The sequence below is a fragment of the Perca flavescens genome, chromosome 8, assembly GCF_004354835.1.
Source record: "Perca flavescens isolate YP-PL-M2 chromosome 8, PFLA_1.0, whole genome shotgun sequence".
NCBI lineage: Eukaryota > Metazoa > Chordata > Actinopteri > Perciformes > Percidae > Perca > Perca flavescens.
Window position 1 is genome coordinate 34765832 of NC_041338.1, and position 21105 is coordinate 34786936.

Below are 21105 nucleotides of genomic sequence, written 5' to 3' on the forward strand. Positions count from 1 at the left end.
GACTCGAGTCTGTTCAGTGTGTTCCTTGCGATCGTCAGTCGGAGGAGGCGTCAGCTTTAATTTTGGCCGATTTGAATTATTGAATAGGCCAGTGGGCAGTCGGACTCAATGACCAATCTGATTGGTGGAGTGATAAAAGGTCACATTAAAGACCCTTGCCTCACTTCTATCTATTGTGGCCCATTAAATAACAGTTGAAATGTTGATTAGTCTTCATTGTAGTCAATTTATTTTAGAGTGTATATATATATAATGCTGTAAATGCAGGTGTCTGCATGAAAGAAAGTGAAACAAAGATTTTGCATCTGGCTGATAAGATTGATAAGATTGAGATGAGGTTTATTGAGACCATAAACTCTATGAAAATGTTAACTTTTAAATCAAGTGAGTAAATCAAGTAAGCTCATTTTCTCACAGACTTCTTTAGAAACAGACTTCGTTTTAAAACCAGTGGAGTTGCCCCCTAATGAGAGAGAGTGCAGGTTTGAGGCACTACCACATTGGCTTCACTTTTTAGCATTGTCCATTATTATTATATAGTCTATGGCTCCTCCCATTAGACTTTGCTCTTCTTTATTGCAGAGTACAGTAGTATGCTCTACTTTCATACGCTAATTGTGACTCCACTCTTAGCAGAATGTCCTCCTGCTCCGCTAGCTTGTCCTCCTGCTCTGCCAGCTTCCTCTCCTGCTCTGCCAGCTTCCTCTCCTGCTCATGCAACTTATTCTCCTGTGCAGCGAGCATGTTCTCCTGTACGGACATCTTCTCATCCTGTTCCATTTGCTTCTTCTCCTGTTCAGCCAGTTGCTTTTTCTGTGCAGCGATCACGTACCCCTGATCGAGCGTCTTCTTCTCCTGTGCAGCGAGCATGTCCCCCTGATCGAGCGTCTTCTTTTCCTGGTGGACATGCAGAGCCCCAGAGAGAGTCACAAAGGCATCGGTGAGACTTTTGTTCAGGTTCTCGAACTCTAATTTGTAGTCGCTGGATTTCACCATATGAGTCATCACGTGTTGCTTCTCAAATTTGGTCAGCACCTCCTTGGCTGATTCCATAATAGTAGTGAGTTTCTCCCAAGCTTTTCTCACATCATCAGAGAGCTTGTCTAGCTCCTTCTGTTGGACAAACGCCACTAGTTCCTGCAGGGCGTCCAGTCGGTCAGAAATGTGGGGGAATTGGTCTTTATTGTACTTCATCCTGTCAAACAGGTTGTAGACGGTGAAGAAGGGTTTAATGGCCTCCATGATCAGCTAGAGAGACAGCAAGGCAGTTAGCTTGGACATTAACCAGACATTTATGGGAACTACAATTATAACAACAATCTTTGAAATTGTTCCACTGTAAAGCGAGATTGCTGTAACCAGCAGCCGTGAACCGGACTGCAATGAGATCCTATAGGGCAAATGTCTGCAATTTAGTCCACTAAAAGTGATCGTTTTTGCCACTAACAGACTCAGATTAATATTCTAAGTGTCTGACAACATTATGGAAAGGATCCCTACAGAGATAGACCTTTAAAACCTATTTTAGACCTTTCTGTTTAACCAGAAACAGCTCTGAGGTGGCTAGCGCTAAACCCACCAGACTCCATTTAAAAAAACATTACTTTTAGCGTGTTTAAAGCCAACATATTTTCACATGTAAATCTGTAAATGATGTGTTTATTTCAACCACAACTAGAGTTGTGATGGTTGAAAAGTTGGAAAGACGACCCGAAGCGGCTTTTCAAAGTTTTATTTTTTCTGTCGACTTTGAATGAAGTGTATTTTAACAATGGTAACATGACTGTTAATTTACATGGAGCGAAAGGACCGTCCCCTCGCGGTGCTCTGTACCCGGCGTACAGTCAGCATTTCTCGGTAAATTTAACTGTCATGCGACTGGTCATCACAAGACCAAGCGGCCAACCCGTTCTCACTCCGAACTCGTAAAATATGGACGTTTGGTCAGTGGCTGTGAGCGTCACATACAACGCAAAAAGCTCTCTTCAGCACGTGTGTAGAACGCACCGGGCAGAGCTGCAGCTTCGACGTTAATGAGTGGCATGAAAGCCCGAACTTGCATGCAGGGATGTTGGTTGGGGTGGTGGATGGGTCAAAAAACACAGGACTTTCACCCCAGGAGACCGGGGTTTGTGGCCCGTGTATCACGTTTTATAAACCCAACTTTCATGTTCTTGTCCCGTTCTTTTCCTAAACCCAACTGTCCCGCGTGTCCATAAGCCCACCCACAATATTTTCCTTAACCTAACTGCGTCAAAAGTGACGCCAATAGAGCGTGTTAAGATCTGACACTAAAGGAGACTTTTAGCATCAATAACAACAACAACAGAGGCACCTGACCAAGCATCCCTATGTTATGAGATGGGAGTGAGAATGTGTTGAGACGCAGTCGCCATATCATACGTTAATGTGCATTAGAGGATGGATACCCGACCCCGAGCCCAACGGGACCCGACGGTACCCAATGGGGCGGGCAGATATTTAGAAATTCGTTCGGGTCGGGCTCGGTCACATCAGCGTAATAAGGCATTGAACATTTTAAATTTAAAACAGATTATTATGTAGGTGCGCGCCTGTGTTAAAGTACGCTTGTTGCCCCGTGTGCGCTGATGACCTCATCTGTTGACATTTCCGAATGCCTTCCTACAGTTGCTTAATAAAAGCTTTCCACACAAACAAAAGTACATGTGTCATTAGTATGAGAAAAAAATGAGATTTTAACTGTGTCTGGCTCGGACATAAATATCCTAATGCCTGTCGGGCTCGGGCCGGGTTCGGTTACTGCTCTGTCGGACGCCCGATCCGCACTCTAGTGTGCATACGTTCTCGTACGATATACCAACACATTCTTTTTCGATCTTTCATACTCACTACCGTTGTTGCTCTTAATACTTATACTAATACCATACAGACGCTAAAGGGTTATTTTTGAGAGCAACTGACCAAGTGTCAGTATTTTACGAGTTGGGAGTGAGAACAAGTTGTATACCGACCCCTTCATGAGGAAGGAAAACAAAATACAATGACACAAAGAATTAGAAAATATCATAAAGAGAATGAATCAACAGTTTAAATGTTGGCATGCTGATGAGGAAGAATGTGTATTTCAGATCGGAAGAAAGGGAAACAAAGATTTTGTATCTGGTTGATAAGATTGAGATGAGGTTTATTGAGACCATAAATAAAGCATCAGCATTTAACTTATAAATATCACCATGAAACCTCAGTTGATTACTGATATTAAGACAATTATGTTTTGTATTACAAGTTTTCTGAAATTTCTGTTTATATATGCAAATGAGGCATTATATAATGTTAACTTTTGGTGAATTTAGGAGAAATCTGCAGGACCAAATAGACAAAGTGTAGTTAAATAAACACCTAATTGTTATTTTTTCTTCACTAGTCTGAAAGAAGACATGTCATGGAAGCAAAATAGCCCCAAAACCTCAAAATTGAAATTTTCCCCTTCACTGAGTTCAACTGTTACTGCAGTTCACACCACGAATACAGGTAGAACTATCAGAGGTGACAAATGAAGTCTCCTTCTAACTAACAGGAGTATAAAGACGGAGCTGAAAAAGGAGGTTTGCGCTTCAACAATGGAGATCTTGGGGAAGTGCTAAACCCAAGATTCAGTAGGCATGTTCCCAAAAGTAAGGAAAAAGTAGCATATCTCAAGATCCCAAGTTAAGGAGGACAAAATACTCTCGACGTGGAAACTTGAGATGTATGTAAATGCTGCTGAAGTGGAGTTTTAAAAGGACCCTTTCTTCACTTTTAGGAGCATAAGTTAATAAATGTATCGAGAGAAAATGTTTACTTACTATAAAGCGGATGCTGATGCAAGCTGTCTGATTTAATGCAGGTGTGTGCATGAAAGCACATGAAACAAAGAAATGGCTTTTTTAAATATCCTCTAATGCAGATCAGTTATCCTGCTTCCCTCCTCTCGTAATGCATGTTCTCCAGGCAGAGACACATCGCAGATTTGTACCCGCAAAGTTTAGACTCCGTCAGTCCACACAAACAGGGTCGTAGTCCAGGACAGGCTGGGCTCAAGTCTCTATCAGTGACCTGCAGTTACACCGCTCCGAGGCAATTGTAATAATATTCAACAATATTATATACTGGATGAGTAAAGGTTTATTTGTTTATTGTCAATATTCACAATAAAAATACAGATTTTTATGAGGTCAAGTGTGCATCCACCCAGCCCAGCCCTGATAAATGAAAAAGCACTTTATCAGAATCAGAATCAGAAACTGCCACAATAAGTACACTTATGTGGTGTGGCATCTGAGGGCTTATCACATAATCGCTACTTAAAGATACCACAGTGGAATTTGCCTTGGGAAAAGGTGCATACATAAAAGAAACAAACATATTAAGCTTTAACATAAAATAAACTATAAATACTATTATTATTTATTTTTTATCAATTTTATTAATTGTATTAACCCAACCACTGGGTCGAGGCTGTTTAACCCTGTATTATGTATATTCAACCCACTTTCAGTAAGCCAGTAGTTGGGTTAATGGTTTTGGACTGTGCCTTAATCTAACTTGATTTGAATAAGCCAACCAATAATTTTTTAACCCAGTGGTTTGGTTACATTCAAGTTTCCTCCCCCAACTGTCTTTTTCGGAGGCGGGAGACCACTTTTGGAAACGTGTAAGGTTTTTAATTTCTCATTTTTTAGAACACTACCTCTGTCTTCGACAGAAACATGAGCTTGCTAGTTGTTAGTTTTCGAGTCATTATTTTCATAACGGGACAGCCTGTAGAACTTTACTTTGCTGAAAGCAACCGTTTCTGCTACCTCTGACGGCTACCACTGATGCTAACTAAGCAAACAGCTAGCAAGGAGCCTATGTTTACTACAACATTGCTTGCGGTCAAACAGCAGACTTTAGCTCTGGTTACTGGTTACTTACATGATCTTGATTCAAGGTAGTCTACACCTAGGGTTGTAATATCCACACTTAGTCAGCAATGCCGGATACGAGGAGCATTTTAGCTCTGATAATCCATTTAGTAACAGTGATTTCTAGCTAACAATGATTCATGCATGCTAAGGCTAGCGCAAGTTCAAGTATGATAGCGCTTATGCTAGTTAGCTAGCTAATGTTGTAGCATGATACCTACGATTTAGCTAACTGGAGTGTGTCTGGGGCACATCACGAGACAAATTGACAAAATGCTAACCGCTAGCTAGCACTAAGTGCTGCTGTAAGCTAGCTAGTAGTATAGCTAGCTAACAATGAAGCATTAAAGGTAATTTGTGTTTAGTGTAGTTAACACACTTTGATGGTTGAAATACCACTACATTGCGATTTAACTCATTATGAAAAGACCACTAGATGGCACTAGATTATAGCAAATTTGTTATATTTTCACATTATAGACAGACAGCAAAATAAACTTCCATACATTGATTGATTAACAGATATTTTTCTTCTCGCCTATAGCAAACTGAAGTTAGCAGAATAGCAACATCTGGAGCTGATGGACACTTTTGCAGGTAAATATGTGATATTGTTGTACTATAGGCCTATTGTTAATATTGTTGAATGTGTCAACATAAAAAATGAGTTACCCTATCCTCGTGCATCCCCAATGAAATTGTAGGCTACACAATACTCCATTTTGTTTAGATTAGACAACATCTACACTTGCTCATATTATGCGTTTTGGCTTTCCCCCTTTCCTTTATTGTGTTATGTATATTTTGTGTGCATGTTATAGGTTTACAAAGTGAAAAAGCCCAAAGTCCCCCCCAAAGGGACTTCCACTACTATCTCCAACAAAAAACACTGTTCAAAAACTGCTCCAAACAGCTCTATTGTAGTCCAGCCTTTACTTCTGAGACAAAAGGTCACTTTGGAACACACGTTATAATGCTCGCCTAGCTGCTGGCATGGCACGCCCTCATACTCTGCTTCTGACTGGCTAGTAGTCCTTACCTAGGTACTGTCAGGGCACGCCCTCATACTCTGCTTCTGACTGGCTAGTAGTCCTTACCTAGGTACTGTCAGGGCACGCCCTCATACTCTGCTTCTGACTGGCTAGTAGTCCTTACCTAGGTACTGTCAGGGCTGCTCTCATACTCTGCTTCTGACTGGCTAGTAGTCCTTACCTAGGTACTGTCAGGGCTGCTCTCATACTCTGCTTCTGACTGGCTAGTAGTCCTTACCGAGGTACTGCACATGTGCGACTCCCAACAAAGATGGAACAGAAGTGAGATGTCTCACTCTGTAGCTAAAATCAGAGAGCTCAACACACAGGGTGAAAAGAGGAGCTGCAGCAATGTGCAGTACAACAAAAATATGGTGTTTTTTTTTTATTAAACAATGTAAACATATTCAGGTACAACCTATAAATTAGGGCTGGGTGATAGGGAGAAAATCCGATATCACAATATTCTTGACCAAATACCTCCATATCGATATTGCGGTGATATTCTAGGGTTGAGAATTGGGGCTTTAACAAAATATCTTCACACTTAGATTTTAGCTAAATAATCATCAGTAATGTGGATATAATGTCTATGTGGGTAAAAGGCAAATAACAGAACAGCTAGAACAGTCTGGTAAGTTCAGAAAAGTACATCACTTTACTGTAATGCAGCATTTAAAACCAGGTAAAGACACCACTTATGTCATATGACGATATCCAAAATCTAAGACAATATCTAGTCTCATATGACGATGTGGCATGTCTCCAGTAAGGTGTTAAAGATGTCTATGAACACCGGAGACAGCTGATCAGCGCAGTGCATCAGGGTGGAGGGAGAGACCGAGTCCGGTGTGGCTGCTTTGCTGGGATTTTGTTTTTGTCTGTTGACTTGTCTTACCTGAATAGAGAGGGTTGTTGTAGTGGGAGGGGGGACTCTGGGGTGGGTAGTCCTGCGGCCCCCACACCTACGGGGGTGGGGGAGGTGTAGCATGAGGGGTGGAGCTGTCCAGGGGTGGAGTCATGGGGGAAGGGGGACAAGGCTGCACGGTCTTTCAAAACAACAGTAAAGGGTGTTCAAGTTGTTAGCCAGGCGCCGGTCGTTGATGGGCCTTCAGTTTGTTGGTTACCTGTCCCCCCCCACCCCCAGACAGAAACACAGAGTCATTAGCTGAAAACTGTTGTTGGAGTTTCTCAGTGTACAGTTTTTTTAGCATCTCTCACCGCCTTACTAAACCTGTATTTTCACTTTTTAACCCTTGTGTTGTCCTCTGCTCAAATTTGATCTAGAGAAAGTAAAAGACTTTAAGCCCTGAATTATTCCTTCGGATCTTAACATAGATAGTTATGGTTAATTTCTAATAAAATACTTAATTGGCACTTTAATGCCGCGTTCTATTTACCTCGGAACTGGGAATGACGTCATACCCAAGTTGAATGCGTACTATTTAAAAGTCGGCTTTTCATTGTTTTCATTAGTTCTAGCCCAGTTAGCTATTGTTAGCAATACCAGTTGATAACAACGCATTACGCTGTTTTTTGTGCATGCAAACAGCGTAACAACATGTCCACAGATAGAAGTTGGACATGCCTGTGTGAACAACTGATTTAGTGACACAAATAAGACAGAAGTGCTTAGAACTTTATGTTACTGCAGCTTTCACAACTGTTGATACAGGGGACAGCCACGTTGTATTTTGAACTCGGGGCTACTGCGAGGTTATACGAGTTCCGAGCTTGTAAGTCCGAGGTCAGGGTCAACAAGAAGAGTCGTGTTTTTGGATGTATAGATATATAGTATCTCCCTTTCAGGAGAATCCTGCTGGATAGCTTGACTTCCTGCTGCAACTTGTTCTTGGCTCCAGATCTTATCTGCTCTGCTTCCCATCCCATTAAATCTTGGGTGTGCCGGAGCACAGGGGCATGAATAGACTTGAATACTAGAATAGAATAGCAACTGATAGACAGAAACAGGAAGTAGGGTGCAGCAGAGGGAGGAGCTCAGACCTACAGTTTTATCAACATATACCAGAGACTGAGAGCTGTCTTTGACGTCCACTTACAGGTAAATCATCTTTTTATTTTGGGTCATATCAACAGTAAACTCCTCTGCTGACAGCTCATTATGTCCAGTTGTTGTTGGCTCTGTGAGCAGCTCAGTGGGCTGCAGATTCATGGTGTATAGATCAGGAGAACAGCAAGAAGGCACTTCTCTGCAGTAGCACTTCAGTTTAGAGCAGGGTAGTGTTGGCACATTGTCAAAACTAAATGTATTGTCGTGCTGGTTTGTGGTTTTAGCTAAAAGAGAGACTGTTTGAGAGAAAGAGACACCGAGGTTTGATCCGTCACTACGGGGTGAACTGGTAGAACCGTACCCAAACACAGAGGCAACTTTTGGCAACAGACAGCAAAGAAATACCTCTGAGGCATTTACCTGTCTTTCTGAGGAAGGGCAAATTCCGCAGATGAAGGATAGATGGATGGAGTTTTAAAATATCAAATATGTTTTTAAATGCACAGGGGTGATAACAAAGTATTTTCCAAATGTGTGCTGTTTCGCCACTTGAAAGGGATTTTATGCACCCACCCCTAAGTTTTGGCTAAACATTTCTGTTCCCTTTTTTTTCCTCATTTGATAGGGTGGGTGTGTGTGGTTGTGTGTGTGTGTCACTCTGGAAACATGCACCGTGTTGAGTCTTGTTACCCTAAATAGCATTGCACTCATTAAATAAACCGATGAACTGCGCTTAAAAGCATAGAGGCTGAGCTTCGACAGCATTATAAAAATTAAAAGATGTGGAGAGAAATATTTAAAGCAATATATAATATATAGTTTTGTATAATTATGTATAGTTTTTGGAAAGATTTGTCTCTTCATTTCAGATCCCAGCATTTAACCAAATTGCATATTTTGAATGGAAATCCTCAAACAAATTTTTTTTTATTGGCTGATACCGAGCACCGATCTGATACCAGCGTGTTTAAAAACTACCTATGTTTTATTATGTTTTAACAGCTGTATACTATACTAACCCTGTATAGATGTGATATGATTGCTATCATTGTTGTATGTCCTGGCTCGGGGTAAACTCTTTGTGAAACATGAACAATGAACGCAACAGAACTTTCTTTCATTATCTAGTAAGTCATAACAGAAAAAGACCATATATGAACTACTTTAAAGTAGATTTTCTTCTGGGCTAAGTTACGTGGTGTCGGATCGGTGCATAAACTCCAGTACTTGCCCATACCGATACCAGCTTTTTAGGCATTATCAGAGCCACAACCTTCAACTGGGTGACCCGGTAGAACCTGACACAAACACATAGGCAAGTTTTAGCAACAGACAGCAAAGAAACACCTCTAATGCATTTACCTGTCTTTCTGATAAGAGGCAACTTCCGCAGATGGATGGATGGATGGATGGATGGAGTTTTAAAATATTAAATAGGTTTTTAAATGCACAGGGGTGATAACAAAGTATTTTCTAAATGTGTGCCGTTTCCCCACTTGAAAAGGATTTTATGCACCCACCCCTAAGTTATGAATTGGATTTCACTCAATGACTTTCCTCATTTGGATTTGGCAGCTCATCTTTGGGCTCAATATGTTTAGATGTTTAGCTTTTTTCAGTGTGTGTGTGTGTGTGTGTGTGGGGGGTGTTACACACACATTCTTGTAACCAAATATACATGTATCTGTAACATTCTAAGTAACCATGTTTTACTTTACACATTCTTAGCTTGATATCATGTGAACTTTAACTGCTTTTTAACAGATTTTTATCATTTGTTATTTTACCAAATACAATTAAAGAACAAATCTTCTGTATTTCAGTCTTAAGCAGCTCAGGATTTGCAGACAAACAGGAAAATCAATACATGTTCTCACAATCTGTGGCTTTGAATGGACTGCAGAGTATGTGGCTAGTTAATCCAAACAGGAGAAACGGGGAATTTACAGAGAGGATGAGAGTATAAAGTGTCTTTGAGTGGTGTTCGACAATCATCTTATAACTTTTCAGTCTCAAAGGTCCTTAAATGTCTGCATTTTTAAACCAACTTTGCCTTGGGTTTTGTAGTCCCGGTGTTGTTGGTGGTATGATGTGGTAATGTTTTGTCTAATCAGCACTCGAAGGTTTCACTTCATGTTGTAGAGGGATTAGTCTATATCAGGGGTCACCAACACGGTGCCCGCGGGCACCAGGTAGCCCCCAAGGACCACATGAGTAGCCCTCAGGCCTGTTCTAAAAATGAAAATTTAATATTGATATTATCTGTTTCCCAGTTAAGTCATTGTTGATAATTAGTCTTATCATCTTCAGATAGATGACATCATTAATCATTAATAATCATATATAACTAAAGGCAAACTCACATTTGTTAGTTCAGGATTGTATCAAACTGGTAGCCCTTCGTATGACTCAATATCCATGAAATTCAGTTTAGAAAAGGTTGGTGACCCCTGGTCTATATCCTTGACGCCCACTTCCGGGATTGCTCCGTCCCTTCCTCTTTCTTTGTTTTGCCGATGTCCGTCGTCCTCTTTCTTTGTTTTGGATTCCGTGGAGGACTATGGTTAACTGCTGCTCAGATCTCTGCAGGGTAAATCCAGACAGCTAGCTAGACTATCTGTCCAATCTGAGGTTTCTCAGTGGTTTTACTTTACACATTCTTACACACTTAAAAATTATGGGTTAAAAATAACCCAACTTGGGTTGTTTTATAACCCAACCGCTGGATCACTATTGAAAAGGATTTTATGCACCCACCCCTAAGTTATGAATTGGATTTCACTCAATGGCTAAACATTTCTGTTCCCTTTGTTTTCCTCATTTGATAGGGTGGGTGTGTGTGGTTGTGTGTGTGTGTGTCACTCTGGAAACATGCACCGTGTTGAGTCTTGCAGCCTAAACAGGAATGAACTTGTTTAGGTGGAATGTATGAACATTCAAAAGTAGTTTTAGTTGTGCAACAGAAAACTCAGATTGGACAGATGGTCTAGCTAGCTGTCTGGATTTACCCTGCAGAGATCTGAGGAGCAGTTAACCATAGTCCTCAGAAATCCACCAGAGGTTAGAACGCCAACACAAAGGAAGCCCAAGGTGACGGATATCGGCCTAGTTAGGGCTAGGAAAAGATCATTCTTCCACCACTGCTCTAGTTAAGTCATGCCCTTTCAATTCATTTTACTTCGCCTTAACTAAGGCTCACTCAAACTTGAATTATTTTCCATTCAGCTCTGATTTAATCCATTTTCATTCTCTCCAGCTGGTCATGGACATAGTGGAGCCCATCCTGTCCATCGCCTTAACAATCTACGACCTGGTTGAGAAAGTGAAGGCCAATAAGAAGCAATGCTACCGTGTTCGTGACCGGGTCAAAGCACTGGAGAATGTGGTGAAGTCCATCAGAACGCAGAAACAGGGACAGACCTCTGCCGACTTAAAAAGAACCCTCCAGGAACTTTCCACTACGCTGGACTCGGCAACGGTTCTCATCGAGAAATTCACCTCGTCCACCTGGGTGAAGCGCGTCCTACAATCCAGCAACCACCAAGACGAGTTCCAAAGTTTGAATGAACGCCTCAATGATGCCTTCCAGGTCCTTTCTTTAAATCTGGCCGTGGATCAGAAGGAAATGCTGATAAAGGTGTTTGACCAGACGTCCAGAGAGAAAGAAGATGAGGCGGACAGGAAGGAGGACAACACCGAGCTGGAGAGATGTGAGAGAAACTGATGTTGACTCTGACTTTGTAGAGTGGGTCAAGTAAAGAGAGGAACCCCATGAGCTTAAGTTTGATCTTGTTTTAATCTTTAAATGTTTTATTTCTACAGGAGTGTACATCAAGAGCATCCGGATAAATGATATAGAAGGCTACATTCTTTTCAAATGAAATTAAATAAACGTGGTATGGCTTAAGATCCTTATGCACTGCAGGACACCCTTGTTTATGACTTGAAAGCGTTCAGGGGAGCAGTCAGATGTAAACATTCGGGGCTCAGTCTAAACCTAAAAATGAATGGTAATTGCAGAGGAAAAGAATCATCCTGCAGACCCTACATCTTATTTTGGATCTAACTGTTCTCCAACTGTCTTCACCATTCTGAAACCACAACACAAGTTGAACGGGACTATTTTTTACTTCTGCCACCTAAAAAGGTGCAACATGTGTCTGTTTCTATTTTTACGTTACAAAACATAGGTAGCCTAAGGTAGGGATTTGGTGTAAACAGCATCACTAAAGTTGAAACCTATCTTAAGTTGAGTTCACACAATGAATACGTGAAATATGTCCCCAGTAACAGAACTTTTCCTCCATTGATTTGCCGGTCCAGTCAGAGAGAATGAGGGGAAATGACACCAAGTTGAAGTTATTTTAAAAACCTAAAAGTTTCAGGGCTTTTGAGAAAACGGTTGGGGCTGGTGCCCCAGAAGTCAACCCCCTGCTCTGCCCCTGGTTCACATCATTAGACAACTCAAGACCGTAGAGCATAGTAGGTTGTGTGAGGGTTGATTGTGCATTGATAATGTAGCACTTAATCCGTTACATTGGGATTGACCTTGGCTTACGTGAGGTGCCCGTGTTTAAGTTTTTAGTCACTGTCTTATTAGTGCCAAGTCGGATATACTCAGATCAAAACTAAAGCAATCTTCAAAGTTGAGTCTGACTCTAGCCAACCCTGACTAACATAAAGATGCAAAGAAAGTGCACAGTAAACTGGCATCCCTGTGTAGAATATTTCTGTTTTATCTGTGCTTTTTTTGTTCCTCAGTGCTCAGGGAGCATCAGAGGGAGACGCTTGATCGGAGTCAACATGGAAAAGGTCGTGGCGATCTGTGAGTACAACAAAACACTTCAGTATAGATTGTAATCTCCTGTCACAATACTTGATTGTGTCCAGTCAGATGTCTAAGATGACTATATATCTGTTTTCTGTCGCCTCGTAGTCACGTGTTAACTTTCACCAACCGTTTTACCTCGTCGTTTGTCCAAACATAGAAGAAGAAATCTCTCGTCTTATTTTTCGCCATTGCTGCTCTTCCTCTGTAGTTTCTTCTGCAACTTAAAGCAACTACCACCACGCGGGGCAGAGTATGCAATCTGCGTATTCTTTACACCGGCACGCACATGCCCAGTGAATGTGAAAGGTCTTGTGATATGCGTTGTCAGATGTGTCAATATGGACGGAGATTAGTTCTGCTACTGGAGCTTAAACTCCTGTGTGTGCACGGAGATCGTTTTTTGGCTCAAACATAGTAGTATAGATGTAGCTTTTGTCTCAGAAACAAAGTTTGACTCTAATTATCTCAGACGGAACAAGATGAGGACATAACATGAAACTTTAATGTAGGGATCGAAAACACACCTGCTGTAACTGAGTGCAGCTGAAGGATTGAGCTTCTTATTTCAGTTCTGCATTAGATGAGTGGCTGAGACTGACAGTTAATGTACATTATGCAAACACTGTCTCACTGGATATAATCAACCCTCAGATAACTTGTGACCTTGTGTTTTCACAGTGAATAAGCCGAGCATCACTGAGGAAGCCATCCGAATGATCAAACCAGACGAGCTGACCTACACTGATTTTCCCAAAGTGCCCTTCATAAAAACAGAAACATCAGAGTTGTTCAAAGGAACTTACCTCCACTTCCCGGTGGCCATCAAGAGATACATTGAGACTCTGAACACCAGCCCAAGGTCTGTATCACGTTTCCGGATAATACTGAATTAAAATACAAAAACAATAGTCACTTTTGATTGGAAATGTATACTCATGGGATTTGTTTATTTATATTAGCATTATTTTATAAGGGATGCAAGGATAGGCGAGCTATGAGACCGACGACTTGTTCTGGTTAATAGTCTGGCAGCTGCATTTTTTACAAGCAGCTTGACTGAGGCATGAGTAGAGGGAGTTACAGTAATCAGTACGAGAGAAAATTTGAATTGATTGTTCTAGATCTGAAGGTGACCGCATACAATGGATGTTTGCAATGTTTCGTAACAGAAGAAAACTAGACTGGATAAGCTTAGTAACCTTTTTAGCAGTGGGGACAGGTCCGAACACCCCAACCCTCCACAAACTAATATATTTATTCACCTCTATTCACACACACAATGAGGCATATTTTCAGTTGTGATTGAACTGTATTTTTTTGAGTTACTATATAGGCCAACTTTGATCTTGACATATAGGCTAAGCATTCTGTAGCAAATAACAATAAACCCACTATTAATTACATTATCTTAATGCAGTGTCACTACTTCAGCATGTAAATAATGCACCTACAATACTAACGTGAGCAATCAGTATTATATCGAATCAACAGCCACGTGCAATTTAGCTCGCAGGTGAAGAATACAAACGACAAAAATCACCAGTTAACTTAATTTAAATTTGCAAGACCAGGCTTTTCGAATGAATTGACAACATAAGTTATTATACGGCTTACAGTTCTCAAGGACATACACACACTCAACTGGCTTATCATCCGGATAGTGTTTCTTTTTCCTTTCTGCCGAGTGACGTGTGTGCCCGCGCTATTCTCCGACATGCACTCTAACATTTTCTGATACTGTGGGGGGGGGCAGAAATGTTGCCGTGCGGGGCTGCCACAGTCAAATCAACATAGAGGAAACACTGGTATGTGACATATGTTTGTCATCATAAACATTGTCTCCATATGTAGCATGGTGAAGAAGATTTTCGATAAGGAGGTTCAAACCATGAGGCGTTTTGAGTCGCCCAACATCCTGCGAATGTTTGGCATCTGTGTGGAGGAGGGTGAGTCAACTGTAGAACGTAAAGGACAGTGCATCAGCATATTGGGCACATTGCACCTTTTTAAAATAAAAAGTAATGTGATGTGTTCTTGTGGCTTCCTGTAGGACCCAACCCTCAGTTCCTCCTCATCATGGAGTACTGTGAGATGGGAAATCTCCGTCAGGTTCTGGACAATAAAAAACTCACACTTTCATGGGCCACGAAGACTCGTATGTGTCGGGACGCGGCGCGCGGACTCTACCGGTACAGTCCTCTACAATCATTAATAATATGTTTGGTTTATTTAATTAAGGGGAAATACAAAAACAAGTTTATTTGTGCAGGTGAGATTTAAAAAGTTGAGACAAAAAAAAAACATTTTGCAGGATTACCTAAAGCTTTGGTTGTACTCCTGTGGGGCATTTTGGCAGACGGAGACGGCACGCAATCTAAAAACATTGGCGGAAAACGAGCCAAAAGCATCGGCAAAAGTGACCAAAACTTTGAAAAAGCTACAAAAAACTAGGTGGGCCAAAATTTATCGTGAACCTAAATTGATATGTGGGCCGGATCAAAATCTGCGAGGGGTCGCATTTGGCCCGCGGGCCTTGAGTTGAACACATGTGCCCTACAGGTTGGAAGCAGAATTGTCCATTACATTACATTATGCAAGTTTGCCAGATCGGGTAGAGGATCTGTAGTTCAAATGAACTGGACAATGTAATGTAATAGGACAATTCCGACCCCACCTGTAGGGGGACCGAAGTGGGAGAAGTTCTTTAGTGTTGCTTTAAGGCACTTTTCTATCGTCTCAGACTTGTCTTGGACTCGTTGGTATTTGCGCTCAGACTTGTCTTAGACGTGGCCATTGGTCTTGCCAAATATTCTAGTTGGTCTCGACTGAGTCCAGCAATATATGCTTTTTTTTCTAAAGTAACTTCCTCCTTTCAAAACCAGTGATGAAACGAGCTTGTTTAGAAAACAAGCATTGAGGCACCTGGTTAGCTCACCTGGTAGAGCAGGCGCCCATGTATAGAGATTTACTCCTCGACTCAGCAACCGCAGGTTCGACTCTGACCTGCGGCCCTTTGCTGCATGTCATTCCCTCCCCTTTTGAGTCTAAGCTGTCCTATTCAAATAAATGCCTAAAAATGCCCCAAAAAATAATCTTGAAAAAGAAAAGAAAACCGGTATTGCTTTATGGTTAATGATGATGATGATGATGTTGTCTCTTAGGCTGCACCACACTGAAGACAAATCTAAGGTTCATGGATCCATCAACAGCAGCAAGTTCCTGGTGTCTGATGGCTACATAGTCAAGGTACTGAGGCCAATGCATGCTGGGATGGCTGACGGTCCACTGAGGCCAGGGTTTAATGCATTGGGAGGGGGGAATTAATGTTTTTGTTGTTGTTTTTCAGCTTGGAGGCTTTGAGCTGGCAAAAACTGAGACATCGCTGAGAAAGACAACAAAGACAAACGCGCACGGATGTCTGGCCTACTCCTCTCCGCAGATGCTGCTCGACATCAACTACAAGTACAGCAAAGCGTGCGAGATTTACAGGTCAGATACCAACCATGATTGTGTTACCAACAGCTTCCTTAAAGTTCAATTCCATTTTATTTATAGATATTAGTTCACGTGTCAAACTCAAGGCCCGCGGGCCAAATCTGGCCCCTCGCAAGATTTTGATCCGGCCCGCATATCAATTTAGGTTCACAATAAATTTTGGCCCACCTAGTTTTTTTGTAGCTTTTTCAATGTTTTGTTGCTTTTTATGAAATTCTTTCTGACTTTTGCCGACGCTTTTGGCTTGTTTTCCGAAATTTTTCCCGCTTTATTCGACCTTTTTTGTCGCTTTTTTCTTTGATGGCTAAGTTACTTTATTGCTGACTTTTTGGGGTCTTTATGTCGACCAAACTGTAAGTGAGAAGGCTATATGAGACATGCAATAATACAGTCAAAGGTCCTTTGACTTTTTTGATGAAATAAAAGCATGTTAATTAAAGGTCCCATGACATGGTGCTCATTGGATGCTTTTCTATAGACCTTAGTGGTCCCCTAATACTGTATCTGAAGTCTCTTTTATATAGACCTTAGTGGTCCCCCAATACTGTATCTGAAGTCTCTTTTATATAGACCTTAGTGGTCCCCCAATACTGTATCTGAAGTCTCTTTTATATAGACCTTAGTGGTCCCCTAATACTGTATCTGAAGTCTCTTTTATATAGACCTTAGTGGTCCCCTAATACTGTATCTGAAGTCTCTTTTATATAGACCTTAGTGGTTCCCTAATACTGTATCTGAAGTCTCTTTTATATAGACCTTAGTTGTCCCTAATACTGTATCTGAAGTCTCTTTTATATAGACCTTAGTGGTCCCCTAATACTGTATCTGAAGTCTCTTTTATATAGACCTTAGTGGTCCCCTAATACTGTATCTGAAGTCTCTTTTATATAGACCTTAGTGGTCCCCTAATACTGTATCTGAAGTCTCTTTTATATAGACCTTAGTGGTCCCCTAATACTGTATCTGAAGTCTCTTTTATATAGACCTTAGTGGTCCCCTAATACTGTATCTGAAGTCTCTTTTATATAGACCTTAGTGGTCCCCTAATACTGTATCTGAAGTCTCTTTTATATAGGCCTTAGTGGTCCCCTAATAATGTATCTGAAGTCTCTTTCCTGAAATTCAGCCTTGGTTCAGAATTCTAGCCACTAGAGCCAATCCCACAATGATCTTTCCTTAGGATGTGCCATTTCTGTGTCTGTAGCTATTGAGGAGGAGAGGGGGGGGCAAGGTGGAGGGTGGGGGTGTGGCCTTGACCAACTGCCACTTTTCTCGTTTGAAAGCCATGATGTCTCTCTCTCATGGGTGGGCCAAATTCTCTGGGCGGGCAAAGCAGAGAAAGGGGAGGTAACCTTGCTCCTTATGACCTCATAAGGAGAAGATTCCAGATCGGCTCATCTGAGCTTTCATTTTCTCAAAGGCAGAGCAGGATACCCAGGGCTCGGTTTACACATATCACCATTTCAAGCCAATTGGGAACCATAGGCAGGCTGGGGGAACGCATATTAATGTTAAAAAACCTCATAAAGTGAATGCCATGGGACCTTTAACTAAACGTCTGATATGATTTGATATGATTCTTATTTTCCAGCGTGGCCCTTAGTGAAACTGAGTTTGACACCGCTTGTATTAGTCTATATCCAAGACCTTCCACTTCTGGGATTGCTCCGGTGCCCTCCGCAGCAATGTCTACAAAATAATCAAAATGAGTCCTCTGTTACGTTGAGGTCCTCTAACTTGCAAATGTTGTCTTTCAGCTTTGGAATCGTCATGTGGGAAGTCGCGACCCGTAGCATACCCTATGAAGGTGTGTACCTGCAGAACACAACGATCAACATCCAACCCTAAACTTGCTGTTTTTTAGCATCAAGGACTCACCACCTTTGGGTTTGATAGCGATTTATGACCAAAGGACCCCCATTGCTGTCCATAGTTAGGTGCATGAATGATCTTAATGCCGTACTCGTGATAGAATAGAAGTATGAATGGAGTATGTTTTGTGTTGATCTATCTATGTAACCACCCTTTGTGTTAAAGCCAATGACAAGAAATACAGTAGCACACCAGAGTAGTATGTTTAAAGGGATCTGAATTCAAAATGTTTGGCTACTTAAGTAAAGGTATAGAACTATCATCATATCAAGTTTTAAAAGTAAAAGAATAAATGCAGGTTGGATTCTTTCACAGTGTTATATACGTTATGTATAGGGAATTGTATGACGTGTAGTGTTTTAATCACTAATGAACACATGGTAGAGCATTTAAATGTTTTTAGCCGTGCACCACAATGACTAAAACACAGGGCTTCCAAGCGGGACGGTCCACTTCCGGGATTGCTCGGTTACATTCAGCTTTTTTTGTGTTGTAATTTTAAACTATGAGGACTATGGTTAACTGCTCGTCAGATCTCTGCAGGGTAAATCCAGACAGCTAGCTAGACTATCTGTCCAATCTGAGTTTTCTGTTTTATGACTTAAACAACCTTTGAAAGTATCACACGTTCCACCAAAACAAGTTCCTTCCCGAGGCTGTTTTGCAGCAGAGACTAAAGAGTCTCCAAAGTTATTTGTCAAGGGGAAAACTCGGCAGCAACACAACTGATTTCACAAACGTGAAGAAGGTTGGCCTGCATCCTCTGGGAAACATAAATGTCTGAACAAAATAGCAATCCATCCAACAGGTGTTGAGATATTTCTACAGACATGCCAACACCAACCCATCCCTACAGCTCTGCTGATATTAAGCGTGGCTAAAAAAAAAAAATACAACTAAACTGAACTATAAAATCATTGTTTTCGTCTTTCATCCTTAATGTGTTCTTACGTTTCTCCCAGGTTGGTCAAATAAGGACTTCCTTGAGAAAGTGGGCAAAGAGAAATACCGACTGCCGCTCCCTGACGATTGTCCTAAACTGCTGGGAGATCTGATCAGCGCCTGTCTGGCCCACGAACGCTTCCAGAGACCATCCGCTGGAGGTAACTTACGATCCCTGCCATCGTACATACACTGTTACCTTTAGACCAGGGGAGGAGCCCGACATTTTAAACATTCAGGGCTCAGCCCAAATCTAGGGGGGTGTGCGGGGCTATGCTCCATTTACGGCTGCTATATGCACTATTTTTAAGCCGCTTTATAATGCCTAAAAATCTGTAGATCTGAGTCTTCAGGGACCTCTTACCTGAGAGAGATGGATCAGAGACCCCATACTAAATGTTGTATAATATTAAGTTGTGTAATCTTTGTATTTTACGATGCTAAAATTATTTACATGGAGTCTGGTGGGTTTAGCAAACACAATTTCGCAGATGTTTTTGTTTAAAAAAAGCTTCTTACTCTTTAACAGAAAGGTCGTCCTCCTTAGAAATCCTTTCCTTTTTCCACCAAAGCTGGACAGTTGTCCTATTAACTCACATTGTAGCTTGTTTCGCCGCTGCTGACTTCAGCGATCTCGCTTAATACTGGACCAATGTCAAAGATTGTTGGTCCAGTCAGTTAGCCTGGCAAGCCAGACCCACATCCAGATGTTGGGTCTGGGAACTCACCATTGACAGAGCTCGATCCGAGGGGCCGGATAAACGGTTGTCTTTCAAATTCTCTCTGCCCGTAATAGGACAGTGCTACAACCAGGCAGAGCAACGAAGAAGGTAGCGGAGCTAGTTGATAGATTAAACTTTTGCCGTATCCGGTCGGTAAAACTCTGAACACATCTTCCTTTTTTAAGAATGATTTCTGTGCCGTTCTTTTATCAAAGAAAAGCTTAACTCCAAGTCTTCCAGAAGTCCGCTGTTCCCAGCAGCAGCAGCCATAAGCCCCGCCCACCGACTCTATACACAATGTGATTGGCCTAACTAAAATTTGGTTTTTGCAGCTTGAAAGTCAACAGAGAGTACCTAGACCCCCCCTGGCTGCCAAATAAATTTGCTGCCACTAGGGGGAGTCTAGATTTCTAGGCTACCAGTCAGTCACTTAGACACAAAAACAGGAAAATAGGGTCCAGGTTGAAACAAACATACATTATTTTAATAATGTAGGAAATTGTGAAAAAAATAGACTTTGCAACTAAAACAAAAATATGTAGTAGTAATAATAATAATAATTAATAAAACTAATACCGTGGTTTTCTTTCTCTTCTACAGAGCTGGCGGATAGACTGCAAACTGTGTTGGGAAAGATAGAGGAGTGATAAAAGGCTTCATCCCTCGGCCTCTCCGTCAGCAGGACTCAGGGTTTTCTGGTCAGGGACATCCTCACTATCCACTATCCACTATCCCTTTATTGTAATTGCATGATTCCTGCAGTGCGATTCAGGTGTACTACCTGAGACTGCTCAAAAAAATACCTGTCTTACAACATACATTCACAATTGTCAACATATGCATGAGTTAAAAAAAGAGGTGTGTGTGTTGTTGTTAAGCCAGAGTCAGGCTGTAACTTGATGAAAACTTCTGTATAATCCACACAACAAAATGTACACTAAAAGCCATACTTTATTTCCCAGTTTACTGTGACTCTTATATCATCTATTTTGTGTGTGTGAAGTGTGTGTGAAGTGTGTGTGAAGTGTGTGTTTTATCTCATGAACTGCTCAGCCAATCTACTTCACTTAGTTTCCTGGGCACCCAATGAACTTGGGGTTTGGATTTCGGAGCAGTTTGGACAGCATTGGATGTTGAATATTAAATTAAAAACCTCTCTCTTCAGTATCAACCCTTCACAATAAAAGCCCAGCTTAAATTCACTCAGAGGAAACTCAATAAAAAGCCATTTTGACAACACTAAATATCAGACAAAAGCCAGACACTTTATCAT

General features: G+C 41.4%; 2 protein-coding genes across 4 annotated transcripts; one reads left to right on the forward strand and one right to left on the reverse strand.

Moving 5' to 3' along the window:
- Positions 1-410: 410 nt before the first annotated feature.
- Positions 411-5193, reverse strand: LOC114559629 (golgin subfamily A member 6-like protein 22). 3 transcript variants are annotated; one of them, XM_028584401.1, is made up of 2 exons: positions 4939-5193; positions 411-1195 (listed from the first exon to the last, which is right to left on the reverse strand). In XM_028584401.1, coding segments are annotated over exons 1-2 (624 nt in total). In that variant the 5' UTR covers positions 4941-5193; the 3' UTR covers positions 411-573. The 3 variants fall into 3 exon arrangements, with proteins under 3 accessions (XP_028440202.1, XP_028440201.1, XP_028440200.1); XM_028584400.1 differs by having other exon boundaries at positions 411-1248; XM_028584399.1 differs by lacking the exon at positions 4939-5193 and adding an exon at positions 3828-3917 and having other exon boundaries at positions 411-1248.
- On the forward strand, positions 4516-20796 carry LOC114560114 (mixed lineage kinase domain-like protein). The gene is made up of 13 exons (XM_028585265.1): positions 4516-4675; positions 5473-5525; positions 11227-11680; positions 11879-11934; positions 12732-12795; positions 13480-13660; positions 14653-14747; positions 14852-14990; positions 15963-16047; positions 16148-16290; positions 18054-18103; positions 19131-19271; positions 20433-20796. The coding sequence occupies exons 3-13, from the start codon at positions 11233-11235 to the stop codon at positions 20477-20479; spliced, it is 1449 nt and encodes a 482-aa protein (XP_028441066.1). The 5' UTR covers positions 4516-4675; positions 5473-5525; positions 11227-11232; the 3' UTR covers positions 20480-20796.
- Positions 20797-21105: the final 309 nt, after the last annotated feature.

Bases quoted from the DNA above. Each gene is read 5' to 3' on its own strand.
- LOC114559629 (XM_028584399.1), bottom strand. From the start codon at position 3,878: ATGCACACACCTGCATTAAATCAGACAGCTTGCATCAGCATCCGCTTT. The intron at 1,249-3,827 runs GTAAGTAAACAT...CTGTCTCTCTAG, and splicing joins GCATCAGCATCCGCTTTATA to CTGATCATGGAGGCCATTAA.
- LOC114560114 (XM_028585265.1), top strand. From the start codon at position 11,233: ATGGACATAGTGGAGCCCATCCTGTCCATCGCCTTAACAATCTACGAC. The intron at 14,991-15,962 runs GTACAGTCCTCT...GTTGTCTCTTAG, and splicing joins GCGGCGCGCGGACTCTACCG to GCTGCACCACACTGAAGACA. The intron at 16,291-18,053 runs GTCAGATACCAA...GTTGTCTTTCAG, and splicing joins AAAGCGTGCGAGATTTACAG to CTTTGGAATCGTCATGTGGG.